General features: G+C 42.1%; 1 protein-coding gene across 1 annotated transcript in view; it reads left to right on the top strand.

The window, feature by feature from the left end:
• CFAP47 (cilia and flagella associated protein 47) overlaps positions 1–16,406 on the top strand; it is an 874,184-nt gene that overhangs the window by 34,366 nt on the left and 823,412 nt on the right. The window contains exons 4-6 of the mRNA XM_069757658.1: positions 847–962; positions 11,632–11,770; positions 13,982–14,207. Of these exons, the coding sequence (XP_069613759.1) occupies positions 847–962; positions 11,632–11,770; positions 13,982–14,207 (481 nt within the window). The remainder of the gene's footprint in view (positions 1–846; positions 963–11,631; positions 11,771–13,981; positions 14,208–16,406) is intronic.

The following is a 16,406-nucleotide window of genomic DNA, read 5'->3' as shown; positions in this document are numbered from 1 at the left end:
CCCTCCTCAAGGGGGGGTACTGTTGTGGATTCTGTTTTTGGGCTCCCTCTGGTGGTTACTGATGGTACTGGGTGACTTGTGTTTTCTGCGGTCTCTGGTGTCCACCTGTTCTATCAGGATATGGGAGTTTCCTATTTAACCTGGCTTTCTTGTCATTTCCTCGCCGGCTATCAATGTAATCAGTGTGTCTTGTTACCTCTGCTTCCCGCTTCTGTAAATCTTCAGGACAAGCTAAGTTTTTGATTTTCCTGTTCCACGTTTTGCTTAATATTTTGTCTTAGTCCAGTTTGCAGATATGTGATACCTTTTTGCTGGTTGCTCTAGTGGGCTGATATTACTCCTCATGTTCCATGAGTTGGCACATGAGTTCAAGTAATTTCAGGATGGTTTTTTGTAGGGTTTTTCGCTGACCGCGCAGTTCACTTTTGTATCCTCTGCTATCTAGCTTTAGCGGGCCTCATTTTGCTGAATCTGTTTTCATAACTACGTATGTGCTTTCCTCTCATTTCACCGTCATTACATGTGGGGGGCTGCTATTTCTGTGGGGTGTTCTCTGGAGGCAAGAAAGGTCTGTGTTTCTTCTAATAGGGGAAGTTAGTCCTTCGGCTGGAGCGAGACGTCTAGGATCATCGTAGGCACGTTCCCCGGCTACAGCTAGTTGTGTGTTTAGGTTCAGGATCGCGGTCAGCTCAGTTTCCATCACCCTAGAGCTTGTTTTGTTTTTTGTGCTTGTCCTTTTGTGATCCCCTGCCATTGGGATCATGACAATTACCTTCTCAACTACTTACACTGTGTAGAGCATATCTAGTCATTATATCTAATTACTGTCTTGTGTTTTTCTTCCAGTTTCACCCCTTCCTGCTATCTACAGATTGATCCAGAAGTGAATTTTGGCAGCATAGTGGCAAACAGTAAAGTGATTTACAAGGAGATTACAATTACAAACCATGGTTCTTCTCCAGGTAAAATCCAGAACATTGATCTGACACATTTTTTTATTGTACATAAACAGTATAAACAATCCATATACTATCTAAATTAAATAAATATGTGGTGTGACAACTCTTTGCCTTCAAAACAACATCAAAGCATTAATTGTTCTATATACACTTGACAACAGTTTTCAAAGAAACTCAGCATGGAGGTTGCTTCAAACACCTTTGAGAACCAACCACAATTCCGTTGTGGATGTAAGCTTGTGAAATCCTTATGTCTGTCCATGAAATCCCAGACAGACTTGGGGATACTGATCAGGGTTCTGTGAGGACCAAATCATCACTTTCAGGACTCCCTTTTTGTTTACACTGGATATAATTCTTAATTACATTGGCTATATGATTCGGGCTATTGTCCCATTGCAGAATAAATTAGGGGCCAGTCAGACATGGTAGATAAATGTTAGGCTCAGCAGTTGATGTGGATCCTCAAAGCCTCAGGTCTGATTGGGCATATGGATCCCTTGCATTGATGCAGCCGACAGGAAGGCACATGGGGAGTGAGGATTTGGCATACTGGAGACCACATTAGCACAATAGCAGTTGGAGAAGCCACACCCAGAGAAAGCAGAGGAATCACAGGCGTAGTGCAGTAATGAATGTTCAACATAAACCAGTCCGACAACAGAATATGGTTTACTGCAACCGAGGGGTAAATCCAGGAGGAGGATTGCAGAAGGTTACCCAGCAAGACAGATGGTATGCAAGGTCACAAAGATATGTAAACTAGGAGCAGATGGTGGAGCACACCAAACAAGGTATACACAGCACTAGGAGTCTTAATCCTAAAAAACAAGTCTGTTTCTTAGTGGGCCTTAAATAGGCATAGGGATATGATGTCATCGAGCCATGCCGGGAAACTTGCACTACTCAACGTGGAGAACAACAGACAGCACTGGACTGAGGAGAAAGTAGTGGAGCCCAGGAAGCATGGGACAGGTGTATAACAATAGGCATCTGCCTGTATTTCTGAGGATTGAATACACTCCTAATCTTGACCAAACTCCCCAACTCTTTTTGCTGAAAAACAGCCCCAAACTTCCAAGGAACCCCCACTATTCTTCACTGTTGCTCAGTATTGTACCGTTCTCAAACACCTTTGCAAACAATCTGCCTTCTATTACTTCCAAATATTTAACATTTTGATTTACTACTGCGGCTTTTCTGTACTCTAGTTCTTATATTTTTGTGTATAGTTTAATCACTTGACCTTGTTAACATGTTAAAAGTATGGTTTTGAGCCACAGTTCTTCCATAAAGACCACTTCTGGCCAGACTTCTCCAAACAGTATGTGGGTGCATCTGGGTCCCATTGGTGTTTGCCAATTCCGAGCTGATGACACATGTGGGCATTTTCTGATTTCAAAGTAGGCATGATGTGTTTTTCATCTGCTATACTAAGTTTCTTGGCCACCACTGCTTCTGCATTCCTCAACATTGCCCATTTCTTGGTACCCTCAATGTTGAGAAAAACAGAAAGATATTTATCCATCATACAGTATTATCACGGTATACATAGTAGTATTACTTTGCAGTATACTTCGGTGGGTTTTCTCCCATGAACTGCTCAGGTCACATGTCAGGTGATATTGGGTTAATTTTCTCATTTAAAAAATCACAAAATCTACTATTTTGTACACATTTGTTTAACCTACTTTCACGATTTGTCTGAAATTTTGATGTAGTTTTAGGTCAAATTTAAACAAATATGGAAAATTCTGAAGGGTTCACAAACGTTCAGGTACCACTGTATATAACATCAGATGGAGATTTTTAGATTAAACTAAGCAGAAAAAAAAGTGATGTGTGAAATCAAAGCCTTATAGAGTTGCTATAAATACAACTTCTAAGTGTGAATTATTTGGACTTCTTACAACTTAGAGGTTATTTTTCTGACAACGTAGTTTAGAAAAATATCTCTATATTATGGCACTAAAATCTAATGGGCACAACACAATCCGTGTATCGTCCCTGTGTATAATTCCACTAGATGGCAGCATTAGAACTCATGTAAAGCATGTTTGGAAGAGTGCGGCTTCCTCATTTCATTTTAGCATCTGAAGACTAGAAAAGAAGAGTATTACATGCTGCTGTTTTCGGCTCCCGCAAGTCTGTTTAATTAAAATGAAAGCATTGATGAGATGTTGAAAGACTTCAAGCACTGCTAGTTTACAAGTGCAAGTGCACTCTGACCTACTTAGCCATCCACTTCTGCATACCTTCTTAAGTGTGATCATAGGGTTAGATACTATAACATTGCTGGATTTAAAGGCACAGTAATCTAAGATTTGTAATGTCATGTCCTCAACAGCATTGGAACGTGTGTACGTATGACAACTACCTATCAATCTGTGAGATAAACTTTTAAAACATTTTAATTGTTGTCTGGTTTAATGTAAACCATTTTTTATTTTCCCTATTAGGGAATTCTGAAATAACTAATCCTGATTTATGCTGACAACCCACTGATTTGCACAGTACAATGCTTATTTTCTACTGTGGCAGTGCTGCAGAATAAATAAACACCATGCATGATTTCTCACAGATTTCTGGTCTTTGGGAGTTCCTGCTAGAAGCCTTTTTTTGTGACCGGCTTATTATCATGGGATCTTTTTTTTGTTTCTTTCATTATCGTGTGGGGCCAGAAGTGTAGTTAGGGTTTTTGGTTCAGTTGTGGCAAAACTTCTGAGTGGGCCCCTAACCAGGTAACCCTGACCCTAAGTCCGGGGTCACACTTGGGTCTGCAATGCGAGAAACTCGCACGAGTCTCTCAGAGTCTCTCGCATCAATACCCGACACTCGAGACCGGAGCGTGCGGCTGCATAGAAATACATGCCACCACACACTCCGGTCCCGAGTGCTGGCGGCAGTGCTGGGTATTGATGCAAGAGACTCGTGCGAGTTTCTCGCATTGCACTCGCAAGTGTGACCCTGGCCTTATAGTTGATGTAGGAGAACCTCAGCAGATAGCCAGGTTGTTACTGAAAATAATCTCTACACAATAACCATCATTTATATCACCGCCATATGGTGACCATATAGTGGTAGATACCAGTCCTGCAGAACATACAGTGCAGACCAAAAGTTTGGACACACCTTCTCATTTAAAATTTTTTCTGTATTTTCAGGACTATGAAAATTGTACATTCACACTGAAGACATCAAAACTATCAATTAACACATGTGAAATTATATACTTAACAAAAAGTGTGAAACAACTGAAATTATGTCTTATGTTCTAGGTTCTTCAAAGTAGCCACCTTTTGCTTTGCTGACTGTTTTGCACACTCTTGGCATTCTCTTGATGAGCTTCAAGAGGTAGTCACCGGGAATGGTCTTCCAACAATCTTGAAGGAGTTCTCAGAGATGCTTAGCACTTGTTGGCCCTTTTGCCTTCACTCTGCGGTTCAGCTCACCCCAAACCATCTCGATTGGGTTCAGATCTGGTGACTGTGGAGGCCAGGTCATCTGGTGTAGCCAGGGCCAACTCCAGGTTTTTGAGGGCCCCGGGCGAAAGAGTCTCAGTTGGCCCCCCTTTAACACATGCCACGATTCATGATCGCATATAAACACAGCCATGTAGTATATAACACAGCCAATGTAGTATATAGCACAGCCACGTAGTATATTGCACAGCCCACGTAGCATATAACAGCCCACGTAGTATATAGAACAGCCATGTAGTATATAGAGACACTTGCCCCATATAGTGCTGCACAAACGTTATGGCCCCATAAATGCTCAATGCAGACACTTGCCCCATATAGTGCTGCACAAACGTTGATTATGGCCCCATAAGATACTCCATACAGACACTTAACCCATATAGTGCTGCACAAACGTTATGGCCCCATATAGACACTTGTCCCATATAATGCTGCACAAACGTTATGGCCCCATATAGACACTTGCCCCATATAATGCTGCACAAACATTATGGCCCCATATAGACACTTGCCCCATATAGTGCTGCACAAATGTTATGGCCCCATAAGATGCTCCATACAGTCAATTGCCCCATTTGCTGTTGCTGCGATAAAAAAAAATCACATACTCACCTCTCCGTCGCTCAGGCCCCGGCACTTTCAATACTCACCTGTCCTCGTTCCAGCCGCCGCTCCATCTTCTTCAGCGTCTTCTGCACTGACCCCAGGCAGAGGGCGTGCATTAACCACGTCACCGCGCCCTCTGACCTCAGCGTCACTGCAGAAAACGCTGAAGACGGAGGCAGATCGGCGGCTGGAACGAGGAGCAGGTAAGTATCGTGCAGCGCAGCGCTTCCCTCCCCGTTATACTCACCTGCTCCTGGAGCGGTGCAGTCCTTGCTTCCCGGCACGGCAGCTTCTTCCTGTATTGAGCGGTCACCGTTACCGCTCATTACAGTAATGAATATATGGCTCAACCCTTATGGGAGGTGGAGCCGCATATTCTTTCCTGTAATGAGCGGTACCATGTGACCGCTCACTACAGGAAGAAGCTGGGGAGCCAGGGACCACGCCAGCCACCAGGAGTAGGTAGGTGAGTATAATTCGACAGCCCCCAGCCACTCCCCCTCCCGGTGGTCCTAGGCACTGGCAGCGGCCTGCCTGGCCCTAACGCCGGCCCTGAATGGGCCCCTCTGTCTCGCCAGGGCCCCGGCACTTTCCCGGGTACGCCGGGTGCTGACGCCGGCCCTGGGTGTAGCACCCCATCTCTCTCCTTCTTGGTCAAATAGCCCTTACACAGCCTGGAGGTGTGTTTGGGGTCATTGTCCTGTTTAAAAATAAATGATGGTCCAACTAAACGCAGGCCGGATGGAATAGCATGCCGCTGCAAGATGCTGTGGTAGCCATGCTGGTTCAGTATGCCTTCAATTTTGAATAAATCCCCAACAGTGTCATCAGCAAAGCACCCCCACACCATCACACCTCCTCCTCCATACACGGTGGGAACCAGACATGTAGAGTCCATCCGTTCACCTTTTCTGCTTCGCATAAAGACACGGTGGTTGGAACCAAAGATCTCAAATTTGGACTCCTCAGACCAAAGCACAGATTCCCACTGGTCTAATGTCCATTACTTGTGTTCTTTAGCCCAAACAAGTCTCTTCTGCTTGTTGCCTGTCCTTAGCAGTGGTTTCCTAGCAGCTATTTTACCATGAAGGCCTCCTGCACAAAGTCTCCTCTTAACAGTTGTTGTAGAGATATGTCTGCTGCTACAACTCTGTGTGGCATTGACCTGGTCTCTAATCTGAGCTGCTGTTAACCTGCGATTTCTGAGGCTGGTGACTCGGATAAACTCAGAAGCAGAGGTGACTCTTGGTCTTCCTTTCCTGGGGCGGTCCTCATGTGAGCCAGTTTCTTTGTAGCGCTTGATGGTTTTTGCCACTGCACTTGGGGACACTTTCAAAGTTTTCCCAATTTTTCGAACTGACTGACCTTCATTTCTTAAAGTAATGATGGCCACTCGTTTTTCTTTACTTAGCTGCTTTTTTCTTGCCATAATACAAATTCTAACAGTTTATTCAATAGGACTATCAGCTATGTATCCACCAGACTTCTGCACAACGCAACTGATGGTCCCAACCCCATTTATAAGTCAAGAAATCCCACTTATTAAACCTGACAGGGCACACCAGGGCTACACCAGATGACCTGGCCTCCACAGTCACCAGATCTGAACCCAATCGAGATGGTTTGGGGTGAGCTGAACCGCAGAGTGAAGGCAAAAGGGCCAACAAGTGCTAAGCATCTCTGGGAACTCCTTCAAGATTGTTGGAATACCATTCCCGGTGACTACCTCTTGAAGCTCATCAAGAGAATGCCAAGAGTGTGAAAAGCAGTCATCAAAGCAAAAGTTGGCTACTTTGAAGAACCTAGAATATAATACATAATTTCAGTTGTTTCACACTTTTTTGTTAAGTATATAATTCCACATGTGTTAATTCATAGTTTTGTTTCCTTCAGTGTGAATGTACAATTTTCATAGTCATGAAAATACAGAAAAATCTTTAAATGAGAAGGTGTGTCAAAACTTTTGGTCTGTACTGTATAGATTCCAGTACATTTACAGATAGTTACTTACATTTGACGTTCTTTCTGGTGGAATCGTTCACTTTTCTCGTCTTTTCCATCTGGCCCAGACCAACACAACAGGACTCTGCTGCATAGAATGCAGCAAAGACACATTTGACTTCTCACATTACCTGCACCGTCTCCATGTATTCCCAACCTGCACAAATTCATCCTGCTAATAGCCCAATACTGATCCGCTGCTGCCATATGTGTCCCTATTACTGCACCTACTCTGTGGTACTGTGTTCCATCCAAATGGTATAACATCCCTCTAAAATATAACAATGCACTGTACAAGTGTCCTAGAAAACAATGCTCACAATTTGCTCCCTATAAGGTAATAGTGTCATGTGCGTGCCCCTTTCACAGTCCAATAACCTGAGTAACCCTATAAAAATAAGTGCCCACTTAACATTTAATAATGTCATGAGTCTCCTCCCTGTACAGCTCCCCTCTACACAGTATGATGCTCTCTTATAAACAGTATAATGCCCCCTCACTGTATGGTACCCCCCACACAATATAATGACCTCTTAGTAATCCCCAAACTGTTTCATGGCTCCAACACTGTATAATGGTCCCCACACTGTACAAAGACACCATTTTATCTATCTATGTATGATGGCCCTCTAAATGGCTTCCATATAGTACAATGCACCAGATAGTTCTTAATATAGTATAATGCACTCCCCATAGGCCTCTATTTAGTATAATGCACTCCACATATGCCTTCGTATAGTATAATGCACTCCCCTATAGGCTTCCATATAGTACAATCTACCCCTCATAGGCATACACTATATAGTATAATGCACTACTCGTAGGCAGACTCTATATAATGGACTACCCATAGTCAGACTCTATATGCTATACTGCATACTGCACTCACCATAGGCAGAATCTATATAGTATAATGCACTCCCCATATGCCTCTATTAATGCACTCCCCATAGGCCTCTATAGTATAATGCACTCCACATAGGCCTCGTTCCCCCATTGCTCTGAGTGCCCACACATCTCAGGACAGTGGGCGCCACGTTTTGATGTAATCCCGCCTGCTGTCAATGATGTCAGACGCAGAGGTGGAATGATGGGAGAAGGAGCGTGACTCTTCTTCTCTCATCAGTGATATTTACTGTATCGGCAGCCAACTGATTAATTTGAACTTGCGATACCCTGGTTCACGGGCCCTATAGCGACCTGGGTGGCTATGCAGGGAGATCGAGTCTCCCTGTTCTGCCGCAGAGTTCAACTGTATGGGCTATTTGCACACCCATACAGTTAACTGTAGAGTAGCTCTGGGTGGGCCCCTGAGAGTGCGGGGCCCGGTGCAACAGCCCCCTCGGCAGCTACCCTACTGTGTGGGCCATACTATTTTTAATTTTCCATTGATGTAGTGTCAAAACTTGGATGTCGGGTGACCTGGGACCAGGGTCGCCCTATTCCCCAGGTTCCTTCTGAAGGTGAAGATGCCGGGGCCACCAACCTTGCCTTATCTCTTGTATCAGCCCTCTGTCTATTCCCTTCCCCCACCCAGGAAAGAGGGGACCAGCCATGCACTGCGGTACACCAACCAGACGAGCAAGGGCAACTGAAAATACCAGGCATACAAGTATTCACTCACATATAACAGAGGAATGCATCGGGGAGTGGAGGATGGGGGAAAACCAAAGTAAAAGGAGGAAAGGGAATTATCACACTTACAAACCATGCAACAGTCACAGATAACTCCTTCAAACTCCTTCTCATATAACCACCAAACAACTCACCTCCCAGCCATGCAGCATTAGCTATCTCTGATGATGTGTTTCAACAGGACCCAGATTATGTAGGGGATAGGATTGGATAACCGAGCTTAGCTGATAGCTCAGAATCCCAGAGCTCCCAACATGGCCGATTAACCCCAGTACTGCCAAAAGAAATTAACACCATTTAAAAAGAAGGTGTAGTGCTTTTTTCAGCGCAGGAGTAGGAGCAATAAGACGCTGTGGTGTTCTGACTCCTCTCTGTTGTGGTAACCCTGTGACATGTAGTCTTGTTCTGAGGGGCTGAGTTGTATTTTTCAATGACTCCATTTTGTTGCTCATACAAATATGTCATAGAATAGAGATAGTAAGATCAGATATTCCAGATATCTTGTATAAACCATTGCTGACCGCAGGTGTCTCTCTTTACTACCACATTTGCTGTCAAAAAGTAAAAAAGAAAAATGGTTCAGTTTTTGACAATACATAAATATATTTTGTGCATGTCTTAAAATGACGAATACTGCCAGGACGGTGCTAGACAAATAAATTCATTCAAATAAATATGTCTGTCCAGGTTTCTGTGAAAATACAGTTTTTCTGGGATTCTGATGGAAACCCTGAAGTAGTGCTTGGCAGACAGCACAGTACTAATGTGAACTTAGCCTTAGCAGTATCATGTAGTGCGTGTGATCCCGGTCCACACAGTACCATATTATATCTGCAACACTCAGTGTACATCCTGTGCCTCACTGCTTTAGTGACAAACAAATTATAATGCTGTCGATTCACTGAAAATGCCGCTTTGACAACATAACACTTAAGCTTTCAGTCTTAGTTTCTTTTTTTTAGATTACATTTACTAATACTGTGTTCCATATTAGAATACCAAGATTGTAATTCAATTTTGCCTTTTAGAAATGTGGATGTGAGACAGGGTCTAGCAGTCCCACTGACGAAAAGCTTATTACACGTTTGCATGTTTTACCTGGAGTTTACTTTTCAGACTCAATGTTTTTTTTATATGAAGTAATAATTTCCTTTCTTCTCCGCAATGTCTGAAAACTCCACTATACTGTGCGATCGTTCTTCACACATTTTTCACCCTTGCCATTTTACCTTTTTAGCAATTACATCACTAATTCTTCTTGATGCTGATTTCTATTTAACGCCATGTACTGTGTTTATTGCCCGTATCCATGTACCTAAACTGACAGTGATGATCCATGCTGTGCGAGAAAAAAGCCCACAAGGGCACTCTAATGAACGTAATAATGAATCCAATAAGACAGCTCTAAATTGGTTCGTGCTTTTCTTCGGCTGAGGACAATCTCTGTAGCCTTGTGAATGCGATAAACACCTTTGTGTTTTCATTTAGATGATTTTCATACATTACTTTACCACTTCTTTTATACTCCACACTCTTCCGTGGACACCTGTGGAAATTGATTACTACAACTAGGCATTACTGTTAGCTAACGAACTAGAAGATAGCTAATTACATAGATACAGTGGCTTGTGAAAGTATTCACTCCCCTTGGCATGCTTGATGAAAGGAAGTCCACCTGTGTGCAATCTAAGTGTCCCATCGCCAATCAGTATATGCAGTACACACCTTTTCTGAAAGGCCACAAATGATGAAACACCATTAAGCAAGAGGCACCACTAACCAAACAATACCATGAAGACCAAGGAGATCTCCAAAAAAGTCAGGGACAAAGTTGTTGAGAAGTACAAGTCAGAGTTGGGTTCTAAAAAATATCCCAATCTCTGATGATCCCCCGGGGCACCAACCATCCCATTATCATCAAATGGAAAGAACATGGAACCATAAGAAACCTGTTAAGAGAGGGCTGCCAACCAAAACTCTCAGCCTGAGAAAGGAAGGCATTAATCAAAACCAAAGGTAACCCTGAAGGTGCTGCAGAGTTCCCAAGCAGAGACTGCAGTATCTGTCCATATCACTACAACAAGATGTACATTCCATAAAGATGGCCTTTTTGGAAGAGTGGGCAGAAAGGAGTCTTTACTTGCACACAAAAATTGTAAGGGTCATTTGGAGTTTGCCAAAAAAACATGTGGGTGACTCACCAAATGTATGGAGGCAGGTGCTGTGGTCAGATGAGACCAAAATTTAACTTTTTGGCCACCAAGGTAAATGCTATGCCTGGCGCCAGGCCAACTCAGCTTATCACCCCAATAACTCCATCCCCACAGTGAAACATGGTGGTGGCAGCATCATGCTTTGGGAGGTTTACCTTCCTACAAGAGAATGATCCAAAGCATACTGCTAAAACAACACTCGAGTGGTTTAAGGGGAAGTATGTAACTGTTTTGGAGTAGCCTAGTTAGAGCCCAGACCTTAATCCAATTGAGAATCTGTGGCCAGATTTAAAGATTGCTGTTCACCAGAGGAAACCATCTAATTTCAAGGATCTGGAGCAGTGTTGTTGTGAGGAATGGGCAAAAAACCCAGTGGCAAAATGTGGAAAGCTCATAGAGACTTATCCAAAGTGACTTACAGCTGTAATTTCCGCAAAAGGAGGCTCTACAAAGTACTGACTTTAGGGGCGTGAATAGTTTTGCACACTGAAGTTTTCAGTTATTTTGTAATTTGTTCTATTTGTAGTTTGCTTCACAATAAAAATAAAAACAAATGTTCACAGTTGTAGGCATGTTCTTTACATGATGTAAAAACTAAAAAAAAAAACAATGAAATTCCAGGTTGCGAGGTATCAAAATCCGCAAAATGCCAACAGGGTGAATACTTTCACAAGTCACTGTAGTTGATATATTATGAATGTTCCTTCTATGATGTCAATGTATCTCTTTTATCAGGTACTTTTAAGATAAAATACAGTGGCCACCTCCCCATCAGTATGTCTCCAACCAGTGGAGTAATTGAGCCGAAATCTGCGCAAATAATTAAAGTGGATCTCTGTACAGATGCTCCGGCTGTCATAGAAGAAACCGCAAAGTAAGTAGAAAGCAATGTAACCATTAAATAAATATAATAAATATAAATAAATATGTACTCTATAGTATAGGACTGTACATTATGGTCATGTACCAAAAGTTCAGAATCATGAAAAATTAAAGAGCACAAAAAAACCAAAACAAGAGAAAGGTTTAAATTGATAAAAGTATAATTTCTGCTGAAGATCCCCGTGTCTTTCATCACGATTCTCCATGGCCAGCCTTCATAAGAGATCGTGATTTCTGCTGTACGTCGCAGTGCTGATTCCCTGATACGTATAGCACACGCGACTGGACAATTGCAGCTTTACGTCTCCGGAGGGGAATATTAAATACAGTTAGAAAGAAAAAAAAATAGAAAAAAAAATCACAAAAACACAAAAGTTCAAATCACCCTCCTTTTGCCCCACTAAAAATAAAACAATTAAAAAATAGACATATTTGGTATCAACACATTCAGAAATGTCCAATGTATCAATATAAAGTAAACTATTAGAACTGTAAACGGCGTAACAAAAAAGAAAACTACAGAGTTATGTTTTTTGGTCACCGCAACATTACAATAAAGTGTAATAAAAGATAATCTAAATATCATATCTACCGGAAAATGGTATCAGGAAAAATGTCAGCTCAGGGCCCAGGAAATAAGCCGTCACCCAGCCCCAGATCCGAGAAATGAGAATGTTATGGATTTCGGAAAATGGTGACAAAAGTTAAAAGTTTTTTTATTTTTTATTTTTTACAAATGTCTGAACTTTTTTTTCATCTCTCAAATAAAAAAGCGAAGCATGTTTGGTATCTCAATCATTTTGTCAGGTCAGTTTTACCATAAATTGAACATGGTAAATAAAAGTCCCTAAAAAAAATTGCATTCTTTTGCAATTTCACCGCACTTGGATTTTTTTTCTCATTTTCCAGTACATTATGTGGCAGAACAAGAACTGTGTTATTCAAAAGTGCAACTCGTCCCTCAAAAAACAAGCCCCTATAGGGCTACATGGCGGGAAAAATATAAAGTTATGGCTCTTGGAAGAAGTGGAGGAAGTGGGTGATGGGGTTAAACATGAAGTCCTGTAGAATTTGGGGGAAAAAACCTTTACATACAAATATTGATATGAACCTAGTTGCTGTATATGGATAATTACCGTCCTCTTTAGAAGTTCACACAGGAAGGAATTGTACATGCTTTCTGCAGGGTAAATCTGCAGGTAAATGGACTTGCAGGTATTGCCATGGGGGGCAGTTATTGTCTTGGGGCAGATATTGTCTTGGGGCAGATATAGTCATGGGGGCAGATATTGTCTTGTGGGTCAGATATTGTCATGGGTGACAGATATTCACAAGGGGGGTAGATTTTGGCACAGGCAGCAGATATTGTCATAGGGGCAGATATTGTCATTGGGGGGCAGATATTTTCATGGGGCAGATATATAATGTCACGGGGCAGATATTGTCATGGGGCAGATATTGTCACAGGGCAGCAAATATTCTCACAGTGGGCAGATATTATCTTGGGGGCAAATATTGTCATAAACGGCAGATATTGTCACAGGGCAGATATTGTCATGGGGAGCAAATATTGTCATAAGCGGCAGATATTGTCACAGGGAGCAGATATTCTCATGGGGACAGATATTGTCATGGGGCAGACATTGTCCTGGGGGCAGATATTATCATGGGGCAGATATTGTCACGTGGGGCAGATATTGTTATGGGGCAGATGTTGTCATGGGTGGCTGATCTTGTCACGGGGGGCATATATTTTCATGGGATGCAGGTTTTCATGGCCGCAGCGTCTAATCTTCTGTTGCAGATGTTTACTGGCAATTAGTGATGATATGGATTGTTTCCTTGGCATAGGCATGCTCAGAAAACACCTTATCCAGCACGTTCGCTCTTCACTGCTGACTCTAGATTTTTCTCAGCTCAAATACAGTGGGGAAAATAAGTATTTGTGATTTTCTGGATTTTATTTTCGATCTTCTATCTCTCAATGTTAAAATTAACCCACCATTAAAATTATAGACTGTTCATGTCTTTGACAGTGGGCAAGCTTAAAAAATCAGCAAGGGATCAAATACTTATTTCCCCCCCTATATGTGGCACAATCTGTTGGCCATTGGCAGTGATATAAACCTGCCGTGTGTGAGGATCTGTTTTATACATCTATGTGCATGAAAGTTGACTTTTGTTGTCTGGCTGATTACTTTAGGGTTAAATTGCAAGGTCACGAGGAGCAGTTCTTGAAGATAAAAGGAAATATAGTCAACCAGAATCTAGAATTGTTAGATCTTTCTGGAAAACCTCTAAAGTGCCTTATTTTTGGACCTGTCTACATTGGAACATCAAAAATCCGCAAAGCAGTGATTTATAATGATAGCCCTGAGACGATAAGCTGGGTCTCCGTCCTGGATGATAATGCCCTGGGTGCTGAAGTGGTAAGTTGTCCAAAAATTGGGATTGATTTTTGAAAATCAAACTCTGTATTACAGATTTTCTGTTTGCTGATTGGTGCAATTAAGTGATCAAGAATTCTGATATTAAAGGGAATCTGTGACTGGGTTTTTACCATCTTTTTTACAGTAATTTATAGGGACAGAGACCATGATTCCAGTGATGTGTCACTTACTGAGCTGCTTAATGTAGATTTAATAAAATCAGTCGGAGAATGTTACTAGAGAACTAGCAAGTCTGGGACCATGTAGTCCTCCATATTCATTCGTTCTGCTGTATAACCCTGCCCAAACCACTAATTGACAGCTTTCTGCCTATACACAGTGTACAAAGAAAGCTGCCAATTAGTGGGCTATTCAGAGCTCAGCGTTAAGAGAACTGGTAGATTTGCAGCAGATAAAACAGTGATTTTATCCAGTAAGTGACATATAACTGGAATTAGGGTCTCTACCCTGCACTCAGATAAAGTAGCAAAACAATGGTGAGAGATTCCCTTTAACTAATGTTGCTTGAGTTACATAATGTAGGATTAAATCAGGATGACCTGACCACACAGACAGTCATAAAATGCAATGATCTGGTCAACATCCATTACCAATTTCTAAACGTACTGGTTTAGCTTGATAAATTTATGGAGGGCAGAAGAGATGATTCGCCGGACTGTGGACCAGTGGCCAGGTCAGTGATCTGAAACCCCTGGATAGGAGACCTGTAGACTGTCTCTTACCTGCTGACATTCATGGCTTCATGGTAGCGTGTCCGGCCTGCCATGACGGCATGGGTGTGTCACACTGCAAAAATTACATCAACCAAAGAACTGTCAGGGATGACAGCAAGTATGAGGTGGTTTGCAGGATTCCCGTCCTACAGCCATGAAATACTGACCAGCCCTATTCCCTCATCCATAGTGGCCAATCTTAGGCCTTTTAAATCAACAGCATTCTAAATGTATGGCTTGGATTCAGGTAAGAGTTCATACTGGGACCCTGCAGGGACGGATTTCACTTTTGTCTAATGGCCGATTGTAGACAATGTGTTTGCCTTAGGCAAAATAATAGTGGAACTTTAAATACTGAAATATCATACTAAAAACACAGTCACATACCGTATACTGAAGTCAGAGTCACTATACAAAGAGCAAAATGGCCAACAGTACCACTATACAAGACCCAAATAATACCACCACATGATCATTTCAGCACTACGCTCAATATTACCATCATACTGTTACAAAAATAAAATCAATATACAAAGCATACAAATATACCAATTTTACCAAGATACAGTGACCATATTGTGGTAGTTACCGCAGAATTAAATACCGTAGAGTTAAAACCAATCACGCACAAGCTCTGCTTTCTCTGATCAGTTTTGTTGCCTTTTCCGTCTGGCCCGGACCTCCATGAAGACTTCTTACAAACCCAACTTGTGCTGATTTTGCTGCGGAAACATTTTTGGCTTCCCATTTTTTTAGCATCCTTCCTACCCATGACCAACCTTCACAAACTCCATCCTTTACTGATATCCCAATTTTGTGCCTGCTGCTCCTCTCTCTGCCATACTTCCTGTATTTCCTGCATTGTACTGTATTCTAAATGTACTGAAAAAATAATTACACTAATATATTGGCACGTAAATAGACAGTGCGCCCAAAATTAATATCGACAAATAGACAGTGTCTCATATTGTTCCGCAGCCTACAGAAACGACACCTCATGCAACAATCTACCACCTAGAAAGTGGCATGGCCGCCCAATTGATCCCCAATCTGTCACACCATCACCACCCCAAAACATAGTAACATAGTAACATAGTTAGTAAGGCCGAAAAAAGACATTTGTCCATCCAGTTCAGCCTATATTCCATCATAATAAATAAATACCCAGATCTACGTCCTTCTACAGAATCTAATAATTGTATGATACAATATTGTTCTGCTCCAGGAAGACATCCAGGCCTCTCTTGAACCCCTCGACTGAGTTCGCCATCACCACCTCCTCAGGCAAGCAATTCCAGATTCTCACTGCCCTAACAGTAAAGAATCCTCTTCTATGTTGGTGGAAAAACCTTCTCTCCTCCAGACGCAAAGAATGCCCCCTTGTGCCCGTCACCTTCCTTGGTATAAACAGATCCTCAGCGAGATATTTGTATTGTCCCCTTATATACTTATACATGGTTATTAG

The sequence above is a fragment of the Ranitomeya imitator genome, chromosome 3, assembly GCF_032444005.1.
Source record: "Ranitomeya imitator isolate aRanImi1 chromosome 3, aRanImi1.pri, whole genome shotgun sequence".
Classification (NCBI taxonomy): domain Eukaryota; kingdom Metazoa; phylum Chordata; class Amphibia; order Anura; family Dendrobatidae; genus Ranitomeya; species Ranitomeya imitator.
The sequence above is the reverse complement of the archived record's forward strand: the minus strand, read 5'-3'. Positions and strand labels throughout refer to the sequence as shown.